The following is an 18315-nucleotide window of genomic DNA, read 5'->3' on the forward strand; positions in this document are numbered from 1 at the left end:
AAGGTATATCCCCAAAAATTTATGAAGGCTAGTCCAAGGGATATAAATTGCGTTGCTATATAATTCGATTATGGGATGGAAAGAGGCTGCAAATCCACCAAGATTGATGACTTAGTTGGAAAGCGTGAGTCTTTTATTTCCAAAGATGTAGGTCAGAGCATGGTCTGCTTCCATGAGGTAAACCTATTATTGTCTTCTTTGTAAAGTGCATCACCTCCGGCTGTTTTCACTATGCGCTAAATCACTTGCAAATCACAGCAGCACAACCTCTACTTCACTAGCCTCTCCGCTTCTCTACTGTATAGGTTGTAAAAGTGCTCCAGGCCCTGGGCAGCCTGGAGGCCTGGCTAGAGTCTGTGGAGCTTTCCATGAAGGAATCTGCTCTGGCCGGTGACCCTGAAACAATGAGCATGGCTGAGAGGGAGAGCTGTCTGCTGGAGAAAGAGGTGGCAGCACGCAGCTTGGAGCTCAGTGCTCTGAGGCAGGAGGTGGACCGCCTCCATGGCCACAGTCACCCCCACACACGACGCCTGCCAGCGCGCATGGAGGAAGTGGAAAGAAAGTGAGTTTTTCAGAGGATGAAAGGGAGAGGTCAGGGGTATCCCCCTGATGTCTGTCATCATGGAAGACTTTTGTTGTGGATCTCAACAATCAGACTCTGGTGGTTTAAGTCATCACTGTGGTCAGGAAATAAAGGAAGAATTTTGTCAGTGTTTCCAAGAGGTCACTTGTTTCAGCTCACCATGTCTGCAGTCCAACTTGGAAGAGTGTATTCATAAAATCCCAAGTTTTTATTTAAGACAAACAGTTTCACCCCATAAACCACAAAAATACATATCAATAGATCCCTTAAGTTGCCCTTTTTCCCCAAGTGGGCTAAAAATACTCTCCATGTGCTCATTCACTGCAAGGCTTCAGTTTATTCATTTATGATTAATGTAGCACTTAGCGAGGTCTACCCCACAGTCCTGACATGCACTTCACCCACAGCTTGTCAGAGTGTGTCACAGTCACCCATTCCATGTTTGCAAAATGACACCCCCCTCATTGGTTGGACCTCAAAGGACAGGTTGTTGTCACAAGACTCTCAGTAAAACCTTATGGTGTTGGCTGGTTCACTGGATGTACCTATGTCTAAAAACACAAGTTCAGACTCTGTAAAGAACAGAGAGTTGACCAAAGAAAATAAAGAAACGGAAAGGGCTCAGTTTAAGTGTTTCCAGGGTGGAGGTGTTAGATGGTGCAGGGATGGACACTTGCAGTCTAAGGAACCATTGATGAAGGTTGAGGCTCTCACTAAGCAGCTGTAAGACAGTTGGGATGATGTCATTATTTAACGCTTCGTACAAGCAACTTAAGGCTCATTTATTCTGGAAAAAAAACCCTTTGAAATCGCTCCCTTTACCATCTCAAATATAAACTCTGCACGGACAGGGTACCTCCATGCCCTGAAGTGCAGGATATGTTTATACGACACATGATATATGATTACACAAACGGGATGGTGACATGCACTCAGTGTGCTGCTTGCGGTCTGTGTAATGTGGTTCTGCTGAAGGATGCAGGCATGTATATGCGGCTGTGGATTACAGTTAAGGTGTAGCTGCTTAAAAACATTCCTGCGTGTGTGTTTCCCAGGTACCATCGTGTCCAAAGTGCCCTGACCCAGCAGAACTCAGAGCTGCAGGACACACGGATGCTGACTGAGTTCCTGGAGCGTGTGGAGCTGGAGGAGAGCCAGGAGCTCAGCGGTAGTCAGTACAGTCTGGGCCAGGTGAGAAGCTGCCCACCACAAGTGGCTTTTAAAGGGTCATTTCGCCTAAAATCCAGCCTAATGCTTTGGGTTTGAGATATTCATCTGAAATGTCTTCCACCAACCCAATATTCATGATGCTCAAAGTATTAGAAAATTCTATTCTTGAAATTCAGCAGCATTGTTTCTTTGCCACTGTGATTAATCCTCAGAAATCTCAGTGATGAATATCTCAAAAATACACACAAAAGCACACACACTACATGTGGGTTCATACCACTGGGGGGGAGGTAAGTGAGAAAATGTGAAAATGTGATGTGAACAGATCCTTCTCAGTGATACTGGACTTATCTGATAACAGCTCTCTCTGTGACTAACAGCCTCTTCACCAAGAGATTTCCTCAGCTCCTACATTGCTGGGACTCCAAAGCAGTGGTGGTGGTGAGCCCCTCATAGAAAACATGGGGAACCCTGTAGAGGAACTACGAGAGGCTGTGGAGATGCTGAATGACACTGCTCGGGAGAGAGGCCGATCACAGAGCCATGACCAGGCCATCCAGGAGCTGCTGAGCAAGGTAAAGAGAGGGGAGTCAGACTCTGTCTAGACACTCAGTGTACATGGGAGCTCTGGCTCTAGTTCATCAGGTGGTTGCCGCAGAGTTTGTTAAGTTAGGATGATCTTAGATGATGCTGAATGGTTTCTAAGCCCCCCCCCCCCCCCCCCAGTTTTGTCACAAACAGCTGCACAAACCAATGGAGCCACATCTGGTTTCCTTTCGTCTGTGGCTGTGTACTTTAATAGGCCCCAAATGAGCCACCACTCCTCCTCGCATGAGTGCTTTTGCATTAATTTGATTTACTCTTGGTTTAAAAAAAAACATGTATCAAAATAGCACATACACACACGCACACACACACCCGGAGGGGACTCCATGACACCATTTTTAAACACTAATTTGCAATGTGGCTCTCATTGGAAAACAAATGATACACAGTGAAGTATAATGACTTAATGACATCCTACGAGTGCTCATGATGACTTTGTGCCTCGAAAGCACGCCAGCCTGGCGGTGCGCGTGGAGGAGTGCTTGTGCTGCAGCAAGGAGCTGAGCCTGGACATCCTGGAGAAGGAGACAGACATGGCCGTCCAGTGTGAGCCAGACCGCTGCGGCCTAGAGGCTCTGCAGGAGAGGCAGGACCACCTGGAGGTGAGAGGAAGATCTCAGCACACGTTGTGATTATGGTGTAAACATTTAAAATGACTCATTGGTGCCAACGCCATCCAGTATTCCATCACACTGACTTCAGATTATGGACCTTTGCTGGGTGTAATGAAAAAGGGGAAGCCCCCCTTCTCATTCCCGCACTCACCTCCAACACTTTGTTCCACAGTCTGTTTCCTGTTGTGCCAGATTTTCTCACATCTAAAAAAAGGGCCAGCCCACCCCGCTTTGTGCTGTGTTTAATTTATTATATAAACTGCACTGTGCAATCACACACATACGCACACAGAGCGTGCAAAAGTTTATTATTCACACAGGATATTTATTTATGCTTGTGTGAGTCATTGTTCTGTTTGTGCTCAAAGTATGTGTGTTTTGTGTTTGTGAGTAAATCTGGTGGGGCGTGTATATGCGCCCGGGGGTCACGGGGTTGGAGATGAGAGGTTGGGGATGGTAAAGTTCTATGTGAGTCATTTTTTGGGCAGTGTTATGTTTATCACACGCACACACAGCTGTCTGGGCTTGATATGACCTAATCTCCCAAACTGAAATAACTGTGCCGTCAGCAGACAGGCATCCACAACTCAGTGTTCTCGAGGCTTACTGTAGCTGAGAAACGTTAAAAAGTATTACTCCCAGAGAACCCCCCAATGCTATTAATTACTGCCTCGTCAAAAGTAGAAAAAGTGGTTAAGATCGCTAGCTTGCTATAGCACAGCAGCCCATATGCAGACCATATGGGTTTCTCGCTGAATAATATGCATAAAGCTTTGGGGGTGAGGTCATAGTCATACAGAGATACAATTGGTACAGGCTGTCTGAGTGATGCCGAGGATGATGGGAGATGATAGATTTTTATTGTTATTCTCCACAGATTGTCTATGAAGTCATCAGGGAGGAGGTAAACGAGATGGAGAGCCAGGCTTCCCGGCTGGAGGAGCTGTGCCCAGAGAGAGTGCACATACTCGGGGCAAAGATCCAGGCCATGTTGCAGGGCTGGACAGAGCTGGGGAAGAGTGTGACAGAGAACAAATCACGTCTGCGGGAGTTTGTGCAGCTCCAGGACTTCTTCAGGAGCTACCTCGCGATGATGTAAGCGGGGCGTGGGGACGCTGTGACCCCTTCCTGAGCCAGACATTCTTTCTTAATCCTTTTTGTGAGAACATCTGCCCATTACAATATCTTTTCGAGCAAAGAACAGGATGTTCATACTGTCGAGCACAGGTCTCTGGTGAAAAGTATAATTTAAGATGTGCTGAGGAGGTCAACGCAAGTTTCTTGGGCCGAGTGTGACAAGGCAATGAATGTCTGTCCTATCAGGAGTCTGGTCATTCTCATGTCTTTTTTGAATGTATGGCTTTCCTCACAGCCCTGTTTCTTGTCTCCTCCACCACCCCCTACCCCAACTCCGAATAGCTCATGGACAGAAGACACCAGGTCGTGCATTTTCTCAGACACCGCCTTGCATCTTGGGAAGGACGGCCAGAGGCCACTCGCTGCAGAGCTGGACATGCAGATAGAGCAAAAGTTTGAGGAGTTTGATGAGCTGGTGGCCACCGGGAGGAACCTTTTAGACAAAGAACACCACCTCACACAGATGGTGAGCAGGGTTACACACTTATCACAAGTGGTGGAATGTAATTAAATACATTTACTCAAGTACAGTACCTAAGTACAATTTTGAGGCTACTTCTACTTCTACTTCACTACACTTACAGGTAAGAGAGCGCATGGAGGAACTGAGGAGTATGCTTGGATGGATCTTGGTGCACTGGAGGGCTCAGAAACAACAGCGGCTTCACAAGAAGAGAAGACAGGAACCTTCACAAGACAATATTTATTCTGAGGCCACGATGTGCTCTCCGCTATCTGAGGTAAATGAGCAGAGACACATTTATTGAATGAACAGATGTCGGTCCTGAAAATCATACAATGTACCTTTTTGTACAATGTCGTGTTTGACAGATTGTTGATTATTGCAAAACATCCAAAGCAATTTACCATATCGGCTGAAGTTGTACAGAAATCATCAAAATCATCAGAAATCATAAAACCTCAGCAATCAAGGACAGAGAGACTGACTGGCTGTGGATGAAAAGTGGGGAAAGCAATGCCAGTGCCATGGTTACCGCGATTCCTGCTATTAGAAATAAGTTAAAACAAGCATCAGTCGTACAAATTGAGTACTTATTTACCCATTATGAATATTTGCTATTTTTTCTTCCTACATAGAGCTCAGCTCCTGAGCTAGAGGCCCACCAATCCCATCAGTCCCCAGTCGTGACCTCCGATGAAGACAAATTAAAGGCATCAGGGGACAGCCGGCCCCCATCGCTGTCACCCAGACAAGCTGAGCAGCAGGAGGGGAAGCAGTTAGAGGACGGGTATGAGGTCATGAACAGCATTGGACCACGGGGCGGCGAGGCCACCTCTGCAGACTCGCCCAAACCCTCTATTGTGGTCCTGAAAGAGCCCAGCAGCCCTGCTTTAGGGGGCACAGTCAACCTCATCCTTAGCTTTGGTAACACAGGTGACAGCCAGGTTCAGGTGCTTGACTCGCCTGCTGGGATGGATGAGGTAGTGGATGAGACCTCTGAGCCTGTCCACAGGGTGAGAAACACACATCACCTCATACGAAAAGTCACCAAACACCATTATGCCACTATGAATGACATTTGTTGCAGCTCCAGGAAGTCAGTGCAGTAACATTCGTTCTCTGTAATGACACTGCATGACATCTCCGTCTTTGACTATCTCCTGCTGTTCATTCCTCCCTCTCGTTTGGCCTTCATATCTTCCTTTTTCCCCGTTCTCTCCCTCAGCCCACTGTGCCTCAATCTTCTGCCTGTAAAAGCTTTTGGAGGCGCTGCCAGGGGCTTTTGGAAAATACTTTGGGTAGTTTAAAGCGAAAGCGAAAGATTTATCGGCAAAGTGCAAACGAGGTAAATTGCGCGGTGTGAATTGGCATTGCATGCTGCGTCTCAAAGTGTGCTGGGACTGCATGCTGTGTTTAGTTGTTTTCTCGGGGCAGCATGCTCTACTAACTCCTGTTACAAGGTACAGTTGGTCTGAAGTTTCCCCGTGTTGTTGCCATGTCTGTAAGCCAGGCATGAGAGTAAAAGGAAACAAGTCATGCCAAAGTGCTATCATATTTGTACTCACACCACCTCCAGAGTCACTGTGGCTGGAAAATGTACAGTCAATGTGAGAAAAGTGAGAAAAGACAACAAACCATTTTACTGTCAAAACTTATGTTCCTACTTAACTGTATTCATAAATGCAAATCTAACTCCAATAAATTCTATTTAGGTAGATTGTGACATTTAATGAGGTGGCGCTATTCTTACAACCCATTTGTAAAAATATTGATAATGAATAAGTGAACAGAAGTCTGATCTGAGATATAATGTCTTCATGTAACTGTTACTATAATGTATACAATGAATTGAGATCAAATATTTAGTATTATGCCACCCCAATAGGTTATTTGTGCTGGCTAAATCGTATGTAAATTGTTTTTTCAATTGATTAATTCATTACAAATGAAAGTGGCTTTATGAACTGGACTAAAAAGTACATTCTAGGATATTTCCTTTAAAAATCGACTGTGAATTATCTCTGCAGTATTTATGTTTAAAGGAGCCCATAATTTATTTCAGCCTTAAAAATTAGGAATTATGTTACTGAGCTTGCAGCAGTGAAAACAAATTCATGTATTTTGGATTTCCTCAAGTGTATGCAAACTCCTCTTCGCAGTTATCTGTCAGTCGTCATTTTGCCCTTTCAGCTCATCTTTTGTAAACTCAGATAAATTGTTAAACTTGCAGCAGAAAATCAGACAGTGAATCAGGACGTTTACAATCCAACTTTTCTCCAACATTAAAACTTTTCTTTGGATCTCAACTTGTTCAATGAGCCAGGATTTAAAGCTGGAAGACACAGGGACAGAATGAGGGTGATGAGTAAGAAAAGCACACAAAGTCTTCTGCCTGCTGTGAATGTTGACAGAAGCTCTCGCTTCTCCTTCTGTCATTTCACCACAAGCCTGACGTAAACCTGGTTTTGTCTGGCTCTCCGTGGCCGTGCTGCAATTGTGTAAAATTACTGACCTCGCCCTCACTTCCTATGAAACTTGTGCTCCAAAATTGCTCCCAGCATGAGTGCGTCCCAAACACCAACACAGGCGCAGTCATTAGACATGGGACTGGTGCTGAACTTTCAGGAAAGGCCCCGAGACTGCACACCATGATTTATAGTCTGGGGCTTCCACAGAAACAAGAGATTAGTCACAGAGTTGAAAGGTCAAGCCATTACAGCTGCATATGACGGCATGGGCAGCAACATGTGATTTTGATTAAGTCCTGCAAGTGTGCAGTTGTGATCATGTCCATGTTCTTTTGTCCTTTCATCTAATTTTCATGTCTTACATTGTGTTTTTTTTTATATGTACATTTGCATCGCTGTGTGAGGCTTGTACATTCCTGACTCCCTTGTTTTCTCAGATGTGTGGGATGCAGAGGAAAAGGGGCTGATGTTTGTAGCTGATTGTCTTAGTCACTTTTGCTCTCATGTCATTATTCATCTGTAACACATAAAACAGCTCTTGTTCTCACAGATGGCTGCAGGGCTCCAGCCTGCAGCACGCATGAGTCTTTCTGGGGTTAATCGTTTTGCGATAGAGCGTTTACAGTCTCACACCCGCCTAATATCTTTTTCTTTTTCTAGGTAAGTACATACTTGCATGTCAAGGATAACAACCTGGCAGTGGCCCCCGTGTATGAGAGTATCACGCTGCCCCGCCAAAAGAGCCGCTCTGCATCCTCAGGCTCCCCTACTTTCTCGCCATCCTCCTCCTCCTCCTCGCCATCTTCCTCAGCGCATGCAACTCAGATGGCTAACGTCACCTTCCACCCCTTGGCGGGGAGCGGCAGCAGCTCCATCTTCAGCAGCCTCAAGAGAATGGGCAAGAAGAGAAAGAGGAAGAGAGATGCTCGCAGGCACACGATCCAGAAAATCATGGGAGTGGAAGAGCAGACAGAAGGGGGGCCTGACTATGCCTGTGAGACAGTCACATATGACACGCATACATGGCCGCTGAAGGAGGGCAGAAGGAAGAGGAGCTCACCAAAGAGTGGGGATGGAGTGGAAGCGATGGCCTATATGAAGAATCCCCTGCTGGAGGACATTGACACAGAATGTGCAGGGGAATACAGCATTACTCCATATGCTGTATCAGAGGGGCCCACCACTTTGCCCTCCACAAACCACGTGAGGAGCCACTGCAGGTTCCTCTCTCTGGGCTCCGTGCTGAGCTTTGACCTACCTAAGGACATGACCCTCATTCCCAGCATTCAGGACATCATCACTATTGCCCCTCCAGAGTCCAAAAAAGGAGCAGGGACTGATCCGGACCCCCTCTCCCAGAGACACACAGTCCTGAGCTCTTTCAAACAGACTCGTCCCACTCTTGCTGTCACGCACAGTTCAGCAGATGTTAGCTTTTCTGAATCACAGACTTTGATGGTTGGGGTGAAAGATCTGCCTGATGTTGACAAGGGCTTCCAACCACCACCTCCTCTTTCCCTGGAAGAGGGTGAGGATCAGACTGTACCATGTAACGACCTAATGAAAACCCAGTTGAGTGTGCAGGAACATGCAGAGCAGGAGTGGGACAAAATGTCGTCAGAGGTTAAAACCAGTACAGCTGAAAGGGATGGGATGAGCCAGCTCTCCCAGCTCCCTATTTATGTGAACCAACCTCAAAGTACAACTGAACATAAACACGAGTGCCCCAGTGTCCATACGCTCATTCGAGACTTAAATGGACACCAGTACCATAAAAGTGCAAGACCACAGAGTGTGCCTGAACAGAGTCCTGGTCTTCAGTGTCTGAGCCAAGCCTCTCATATGGTCGTGAATCTGAAGTCAACAGTGAGCGTCAGTGTTCGTCAGGACTCGGTAGACTCTGGAATCTCCACCTCCAGCAGTATCAAGCTTTGCACTGATGCTCCATGTCCAGATAACCCACACCCCAAGGGTGTGGTGGGGAGGCTCATGTCCCTTGAGGTGGGAGGTATAGACTGCACTAAAACAAGGGAGAACACCGTAACACCATCAGGTCCATTGACAGAAGCAGCAGAGCTCGAAACAGAGCCTGTCCACCTCGACCACCACCAGTTTGAGGAGGAGGAAGAAGAACTGGAGGACATCTGGAACCAGACTACTAACTACAGACAGAGCATCTGCTCAGACATCATATACCAGCCCAACCAGGAAGAGACTGAACCGTCAGACCAATCCAGAGAGGCCCTTCCTCGCTCACCTTCACCGAAGACCCCAGCTGTGCTCTACAGGAACCTGGCCACAGCCTCAGCACCCAACCTCCTCGTGGCCGAGTTTAGACTGCCCCCCTACGTTCAGAGCTTGCTGGGTTACGACAAGGAGCAGAGTACCAAAGGTCACCACCCTCCACTGGCCATAGGAGACAGGAGGTCGTGGGCGGCCTTTCCAAACAGGGAACCAGCCAGCAAGACCTCGGTGACAGTGAACGAGACGGCGTCGGATCCAGTGAAGCTGCCAGATGTAGCAGACAATCAGAGATATATCTATCAATACAGAGAGGACGAGGAGGAAGAAGAGGAGGTGGAGGAGGCAAAGGTGGGGGAGGAGGTGGATGAGCACACAGGTTGTTCGAAGGTGAGGTCAGCGTTTGATAGACTGTGATGTCGAAACAAATGAAACTGGATAAGTTCACCCAAATTCATTTAAAAAATGTAAAAATAAAAAATTGATCTCACTCATCCTTACTGGTATGTAGACATAGGGATAGTTTTGTTTTATCTGCTCAAGCTTTGAGATACCCGTCTCTCAGATTTCTTCTTCTGCCACTACAGTGGACCTGATTAGAATATTGTTTGTGATGCTCACAGCTTTGAAAAAATACAATAGAATAAAAATAGCACCTATAAAGCAGCTGAGACACTGTCTAAAATGTCTTTTTTCATTACTGTAAGCACCGCAGTCAGAATTCTGCTCTCCTCTACTCATTGTAGTGTGATGGTGGCAGAAATCTGCATCAGTATCTGAGCAAATAAAACAAAACTGTCAGCTTCAATGGTAAGCAAGAAAAACTGACACCCCATTTACACCTGGTATTAAAATGGGATCTGTATGCAGACACATTATCCTGATAATAAACAATCCAATCTTGCCTTTGTATTCACACCTAGTATGTTTTATGTGTTGTTATTATCCTCATTGAGACTGGATCTTTGTCCTCCTGAGCCAAGTCTGCACATGAGCTGGAGACTCCCTTTTAAAAAATTGCAGAAATTTGAGAGTTGTTGAGTTAGAGGAAACTTTACAGACTGTGTGAAATGGTCAGTTACTCCTTCCGTAGTATAAAAATATTGTGAGTTTGTCCAACGTGCAGGTCCAGCATGTATTCTACTCTGTGACGAGGTGAATTATATGCCCTGCAAACAGCAGGTCAGCTGTTCATCACAGATGAGTGCAACATGTCACACACAGTTATTTTGGCACTTTCATGGCACAGAAGAGACGTATAATCAGTAATTAGAGAGATGTCTCTACAGCCTTCTCTCTTCTTGTATTTTATGTTTGCTAAAAACAAATATATGTCTGTTGCGTAGCCTATGGATGCCAGCACGTTGCATGGACTGTGTTTACCTGAGATCCAGACACAATGCGAGCCAGACAACTTCCAGATGCGTTCAGGCAGATCCGATCACAGTCTGATCACAACACATTTACACCCACATTAACTCATATAATCTGTCCGGATGCAAATTTTAGTTTTGATTTATTATACCAGGTGTAAGTGGAGTCGAAGTGTTTTTATGTAATTTTTTCTGAACTGAAACTTTAACCCGCCGTGCCTCATGTTTGAGAATCCTAATTAATACAATAGTAATACATTTTAAATGATCACACAATATCAACATGTATGTCAGTTATCATGTGAAAAATACAACAAATAAAGTGTACAGTAAATACAATGCACAGTAATTTGGCCTTGAACCTGTAGCTGGTTCAGTAGCTTTTATGTGTGAGTAGCTGATATTTTGTCATCAGTGATGACTGTGGAATCTTCTCTCTCTGAACAGGACCAGTCAATGAGCCTACTGTCGGTTCACATGGGCTTGGACGGCGTCTGTCAGCAAAGAAAAGCCTCTCAAAGCCTGGACAACATGGAGAGGCAGGAAGGATCAGTGGCCACAGGAGGGCACTATATCACCCTGGTAAGAGTGAGTGCAGTGAGCGTTAGGAATATGGCTCTTCTGATTAGCCGCACAGAGGGGGTTTTCTTTTTGTCTAAATGTTGGTGTTCATTTTGAACCTCTCAGGGCAGAAAGCCTGAGCTGCAGTCTATGGAGGGAACGCTTGAGAGGAAGCACAAGCTGCAGCTGGGAGGAAAGAAAGTAAGAAAGGCTCCATTCAACATTTAAGCCAGCACGGTCAGCAAATGTAAAGCCCACAGTCAGCAGCACACACTCTTATCTTATTTTCACAGGCAGCCTCCAGAGGCTGGAACTCCTACCATGCTGTCCTATATAGACACACCTTGTGCTTCTACCAGGATAGAAAGGATACACTGAGGGTAAGCAGAAAAATGACATCAAAGAAAGCTCAGGAGGACGGGACTGATAAATAATTGGTTGATATGAAGTCAGTGATGATCAATCTGTGTTGTGCTGCAGAGCTCTGCATGTGGTCTGCCGCTGAACCTCATGGGAGCCGAGTGTTCACCTGCACCAGAGTACACCAAAAAAGCCAACTGCTTTCGATTACAGTAAGATTTTAATAACCGCCAAATTACAATGATGATGTTTTATAGATTATACACATTTGAAATTGACATTGACATCTGGAGGTTGTAATGCTTGTCTTTTGTGGCCCTCAGGCTCCGTGACGGGTCTGAATATCTGCTCAATGCCTCCTCACGCTTCATGATGAAGAAATGGATGATGAAAATACAAGCAAACACAGGCAAACATTTTCATTTCAAAGCTAATGTATGCTAATTCTGACCTGCCGTGAAAGTGATGTGATTCATTTCCATGTCTCTATTTTTTAATAAAAGGTCAGAGTGAGCCTGCGTCTTCATTATCAAATGTCTCAGCTGATGAAGACTTCCACATTTCCTTGTAAGATACGACGGTTTAATGACCTCCAGCTCTCTTCCAAAGTCGAAATGCTTCTGATCTTTACAATAATGGAAAAATGTTTCCCTCCCACTTTCCAGAAAGCCCGCCCTCTGCTCTGGTTGTCGTGGTCTTGAAAAATGCCACTGCTCCTCCCAGCATGATGTCACTTCCACCTTCCCCAGGCGCAAACCACCAGGCGCCGCCCAAACCAAGGAGATTGTTGTCCTCAGTAGAGAGTTCACTCACATGCCACAGAGTCATTTAAGGAGTGTGGATGAGCAGTGGACCATCTCATCCTCAGATGCAGGCTGCTCTGGTAAGGCCTTCTGCTGTGTAGACAAAGATAAATCTACCTGAGGCGAAATAACTGTATGTGCATCTGCTCCATATTCACACTTAGTGGAAGCAATAGAGGCCCCACCCTCTACCGTTGGCTAATTAACATCCCCACTTGAACCAATGGTGTAGTATTTCAGGCTGCTATGATAAGTGCTCTGACCATTGAGGACCTAAGTGAATGGCTGTTGCAGATCTAGTATTCACCACTAGGGGGAGCTAAGGTATTGTCTTACTGCATGTTAATCAGCTAATCAGCTACAGTATCACAGGACTGCAAAGACATATCTCACATCTGTTACTGCTGTGACAGTTTCACTTTTCGTTTCTCAGCTCTTCTGTTGTCCATTTCTGCTTTTAATAAAGTTTTGTCCCTCTCCAGATGACGATAAAGGCAGTTTAAAGCAGACAGTGACTCACAGATTGTCTGGGGCATCCACAGACAACACCTCATCCTCCCCTCTCTCCACTGTATCCAGCGGTCATGACTGGCTCGGCAACAAGCGTCGCTCCCACTCCTTCACATCAGGTTACTTTACAGTTATTGACTTCATCTATGATGTATCTGTGAATCATAAGCAGCTGTTTGGTTTTTTTTTTGTCTCCTAATGTTCTCCTCATGATTTTCTCCCAGCAACCTTTCAGAGGATCAAACCTACGTTGCACAGCGCTGGAGGCAGAGGTCTGGAAAGAGGCTCCAACTACTGTGTGACTCTTGTAGTTGGAGATAAGCCATCAGACAGTCCGTCCGTTAGCAGAGGCTCTGAGCCCCCGCTGCTGGCCTCAGCTGGATGGCAGCAGGACACCTATCAGGACTCTGCTCTGAGGAGCTACGCCAGCCTGCCACGGCCACGCAACAAGTCCGTCTTCAAAAAGTTCTTCGGAAAGAGGGATCTCTGAGTTTTTTGGGTGATTTTACCAGTAAAGGGTTGGACAAATAGTTTCTAATGTGCAGTGCACATATTTGTTGAAGCCCCAAAGAGAAAAAACAAAACAGAAAACACTACTACTGACTATATTTATGATCAGAAGAGCTACCATGGTTTTATTTTTGATGTGTTTTATAGAAATCACTTCATGGGCTGAAAGGTCTTTACAATAAGTCATTTTTATGAGTGTTCATGTTGTTCTTTTGTCTTTTTCTTGTCAAGTGAAAGGAACAATACTGTGTGAGTGTGCACTGTGTAGCTGTAGATTTGATTCATTGAAAAACACATTTTTACACCAGTCTTACTTCCTATTTCCTTTCGTATTTTATTTTTTTGGATTGTTGTGTTATTGGGTTAACGGTGTCTGTATAAAGTAAACCGACCAGCTCAGTGAAGGATCAGGATAGAAAACACATGTAGAGACTAGTCCTAGTGATCACTCTGCTATGTCTGAGTATTAACAATAACCTGAACCCTCTGTCACATGCAGTGTGTGGTGCACCAAAAGATTTTCTTTCTTGTGCTAAAATCAGCAGTTTGATACTGCTTGAGCTTGTCTGGTATTAACATATTTTTAATACTAATTGTAGCAAAGGCTATTCATAATAAAACATTAAAAAAACAATGATTTACTTCAGCTATGATTAATGGATGAAGGTATATATTTTTAATACAGCTGTGGTGGAAATGTCTGGCATTCAAGCCTTGTTGTCATCTCTGGAGGCTTTGAAGAGAAAAGGGATTAGATGAATAGAGAGAGATTAAAGGCCAGGCCAGGCTCAAAACATCTTCACATCATTAGCCCTATTTTTGCATATTAAAAACCTTCCACCATTCAGAGATATGATTCAAACAAATCCATAATCAGCATTACATTTATGCTGAGGAACCAAACATTCACTGCAGACATCATAGCTGCATAATGAGTCATGTGCATAAAGAGTTTGCAAAATGCTACTGTTTAGCATTACAAAATATTCAGTGATTCCCCACAAGATCTCTGAGGGACAGATTAGTTACCACGGAGAGGGAAAGAAATAGGTCACTTGGTGTAAAATTCTTGGAAGATTTGGAATACATGAGTATTACAAAAGGCCAGATTCTCTGGTGAAAATGGAAGCGTGCATGCTTACAGCAGTTTACTTGTCAGGTGAAGTGAAAGTGTGAGTGAAAGTAACTGAAATGTCAGTGTAAGCTGAAGCACTAGAGATAATTCAAGCGAATGCACTGTTAATAGTTGAAGTGTTGGTATGTTAGCGGTGGCTGCAGATGAAATGCCAGAAAAATGGATTGACTGCTGTGTGCAATGCATCACACCCTCAGATCTCAACATATACATGCTGATCTGCCTAACTGTCAGTGCAATGCCCACAACACAAACACAGTGTGGTAAAGAAGACACTAAAAAAAACAAAGGAGGAAAAAGCATTGAGTTTTTGCACCACCACTGCACCACCTTTCAGTTCATAAAGCACTGCCAGAAGTCACAGTGTGGTCTTGGCTTGCATACACGCATACACACATGCACACAGCAGCTACGGTAGAGCATGGAATGGAAAGAGCTCGCAAAGCTCTGCGTTTGTGGTGAAAATTTGTCAAAAGCATCCAGCAGAGACATTAATCATGGCGGGTCAGCAATCTGTGAATCATTACTGAGACTCTATAGAGCTGAATGGTGTATGACTCAACCTCTCGCAGTACTGTAAAACATACCTCACATTTGTTCAGCTTATATACAAAATCCCCATATAGTGTAAGTCATGTCCATGTGCCTCTGCAATAATGTATGCTATTAGTGTACTGTGTGCATGTTAAGAATCCACAGTGACATCCAGGATGTGATTGGCACATTCACATAGTTGCTGCATGCACATGTGGCATCTATTTTCCTGATATGCATGGACTGCAGAGATTTGAGTTTTTCCCTCCACAGTAAAGACAGTTGTTGTGTTTTTTCCTCTCCGTCAAGTTTGGAATGACAGCCATGTCCTTTGCGGCCCTGAGGGACGCAGCAACAGCCCAATCGATTGATCACCACACCCCCGATCTTTGTGCCCTCTCTGTGGCCTCTGACCTCCATATCATCCGCTGACAGCTCCTACTGCTTCCTTCCCAGTTCCAGGCGCTTTCAGCCCTCCCCCTGCAGAGACAGTGATGCACTCACTGTGCTTGTGTGTCACCACAATCTGGAGGCTTCCTCTCTGGGTGTGGGATTATACAGCAGGGCGATGGATACGTGCACCACAAAACACAACGCCCACGCGCCGCTCCGCGCTTTGGTTGTTGCACCTCCCCTGTCTAACCGCTAATAACAGCCAACGTGACATATCCTCCCAAAGGTGCGGTACGGTCCAGGTTTTGTTGTGCAGCCAAGTGAGAAGAGTGACTCACAGGGGTTACCACAGTCATTCAAAGAGAACCGGAGATCACAAGGAGCCATCAAGGTAGTGTAACAGGAGAGAGATGCCCTCAGGATGCATGACACTTTAATAACATCATCCACATCTACAGGGAATGTTACAGCTGAGCCATTAGATGAAAGTAAGTCTAGATTTAAGACAGTATTTTTGGAAAATAATAAATGCTGCTTTTTGTATGAATGCAGGAAGAAAAGGAAGAAATCTGCTGACATTTTACAAAGATTTTTCCTTTTTCATTCTCATGCTTCTTCAAGCTTTGATCCCAAGCTCAAAAGGTGGGCTTGTGGAGGGGTGTGCTTGTGGCCCGAACACAGGCTTTGAAACCCAACACGGTCTCCCTCCAGCAGCCCGGGGGAGCCCATGAAAGTGATGTAATGGGGAGAGTGGTTTAGGAATCATCAGCGGTGGGCAGCAGGATGGAATAGCGGTTAGGAGCCCAGATCAAATGGCTTAATTTCCACAGCCTTCGGATCCCATTTGACATTAACTGCCCACCTGTCAAGACCACTGGACCTCAGTTATGCCCATTTGCACAATGAGGAGAATTAAAGGTCAATTATAGCTTTCTGGGAACATATCTGAAATCATAATGCCTGTGGGCCGTGCAAAGCCTCGTTGCAGCAATGGTGAGAACTCACATACCCAGTACATGCTGAGAAATTACCTTGATTTACGGGGCATTGCAAAGTACTTACCATGCGCAGGCACTGAGAAATCTGACATCACAGATGCTAAGAAGCTTTAGCTCCACTTCTTTCAATAAATCAAACGGTCATCTTGGGAAATAAACAGTGAATTTGGAGTCCGGCTTTGGGAGAGCTGGAACGGGCTTCTGTGTATCCCCCACATGGTCTTTGAACAATATGTCAGATTTTCATCAGTTGTGTTTGGCATTTTGGCCGAAGGCTTCTCGGACAATATATCACAATATCTCCACCCTCTGCAGCTGTCATTGTGCCTCCTGGTACCAGAAAGTGCAATAACTGGAGAGAGCCCGCCCCCACCCCCCCTCCCAGCAAACTCCCTTTTGTCCTGGATTGCTGGTAAGCCCCTTGCATTTCTGTGTTGTCCATGTGTGGGGGAATAAAGGGTACAGGGTCCCATATAGACATCTGTCCCACAGATAGGGTGCAAATGTATCTCTGCAATAAGGATATTAATGTACTTCATATTCATTCAAGCTATTCTATATGGCTTTTCAGCACAGCAACCCCCTCTGCTTAAGATGCATCAACACATTCAAGTCCCCTGACAGTGTATCCAATTGTTACAGTTGCACAATGGTTATGTATGAACAAGCCCGCGGCGCAGCCCACGACGGCTACATGTATGGACGTTACCATAAAATATAGCAATGAGTGTTTTTTGGAGTATGGAAAAAAAAGGAAAAATAATCCTCTTTGTGGCTTTAAATTCTTTGCTACTGCATCAAATGTTGGTGTTAATTTTATTTCTTTTTTCTTTTTTTTTGTCTGTTTAAACTGGAGTCACATTCCTTGCATGTGCACACATATTGGCCAATAAAGCTAGTTCTGATTCTGATTATGCTGATGGAGCATTTCATACACATCATGATGCTATAAATCAGTGGTTACCAGCGTTGTTCTGGCAGGCACACCCCCGCACAGTGCTGTCAGATGAACTCAAGTACCCCCACAGTACATCAAAAATATCAACATCAGCAATATACTGTATTTATCTATCATTATCAGAAAAAATATTTGAACTGTTTACTTTCCATTTTAGCAGTCTATTTCATCATGTATCCATTACTTTTAGATAACTATTTCAACTGTTAACGCTTTAAACTGTTACAACTAATTTCACACTCTCAACAGGTGTTCAGGTGTCGACTCAATATGAGGATATTTATCCAAATAAAAGAAACTTGATGTTTGATTTGGTCTTTTTCTTTTCTTTTTTCTTTTTTTTTATTCACTGAGCTACTCCACAATCTTTGCACATATGCACTGGCAACTGCAAAAATACCCCTGACTGGGAATCACTGTTATGAATGATACGCCCATAATGTGACTATATGAACAATATTGTTGCTAATTACATTACATCAAATGCACACACACACACACATACACCCTTAAATTGGTAAAACTGGCAGGGTCTTTGCCACTGTTACATAACCCATCTGCTACCCTGCTGCAGGGTGCAGAGGATCACCTTCCAATCAGGGGAACCGTCCCCTTCAGCAGGGTGGTTTGGCTTGCCCTGCCATGAACCGTACGATCAACCCTAATTGCCACTTAAGTCTGTGCCTACAATAACAATACAACGTCACATCTCCATGTTAGCTCAAAAATAGGACCACTGCGATGTTGACTTTGAGGCCAATTCAGCGACTGTCAGTGCCAGTCGATCCAGAGGTACGTCAGCGGAGGCCACAGAACAGATGCTGGCGCAGCAGCATGTCTGACGCAGATCACAGCTGGCAGCTCTCTCTGCAGCCAACCTGACAGGTTACATCAGTTA

General features: G+C 44.9%; 1 protein-coding gene across 5 annotated transcripts in view; it reads left to right on the plus strand.

Annotated features, from left to right (window-relative positions):
• mymx (myomixer) overlaps window positions 1-14036 on the plus strand; it is a 29321-nt gene extending 15285 nt beyond the window's left edge. For 4 of the 5 annotated variants that reach the window (XM_076743571.1, XM_076743573.1, XM_076743572.1 and 1 more), the window contains 19 exons: window positions 306-562; window positions 1639-1774; window positions 2134-2328; window positions 2809-2961; window positions 3851-4068; window positions 4393-4576; window positions 4695-4850; window positions 5209-5586; window positions 5799-5918; window positions 7702-9672; window positions 11103-11237; window positions 11343-11417; window positions 11510-11596; window positions 11697-11788; window positions 11900-11985; window positions 12080-12143; window positions 12242-12459; window positions 12862-13008; window positions 13114-14036. In XM_076743571.1, coding sequence (XP_076599686.1) covers window positions 306-562; window positions 1639-1774; window positions 2134-2328; window positions 2809-2961; window positions 3851-4068; window positions 4393-4576; window positions 4695-4850; window positions 5209-5586; window positions 5799-5918; window positions 7702-9672; window positions 11103-11237; window positions 11343-11417; window positions 11510-11596; window positions 11697-11788; window positions 11900-11985; window positions 12080-12143; window positions 12242-12459; window positions 12862-13008; window positions 13114-13379 — 4938 coding nt within the window. In that variant the 3' untranslated portion in view covers window positions 13380-14036. The remainder of the gene's footprint in view (window positions 1-305; window positions 563-1638; window positions 1775-2133; window positions 2329-2808; window positions 2962-3850; window positions 4069-4392; window positions 4577-4694; window positions 4851-5208; window positions 5587-5798; window positions 5919-7701; window positions 9673-11102; window positions 11238-11342; window positions 11418-11509; window positions 11597-11696; window positions 11789-11899; window positions 11986-12079; window positions 12144-12241; window positions 12460-12861; window positions 13009-13113) is intronic. The other variant, XM_076743575.1, reaches the window with a different exon arrangement.
• The last annotated feature ends 4279 nt before the right edge of the window (window positions 14037-18315 follow it).

Source organism: Chaetodon auriga, chromosome 11 (genome assembly GCF_051107435.1).
Source record: "Chaetodon auriga isolate fChaAug3 chromosome 11, fChaAug3.hap1, whole genome shotgun sequence".
Classification (NCBI taxonomy): domain Eukaryota; kingdom Metazoa; phylum Chordata; class Actinopteri; order Chaetodontiformes; family Chaetodontidae; genus Chaetodon; species Chaetodon auriga.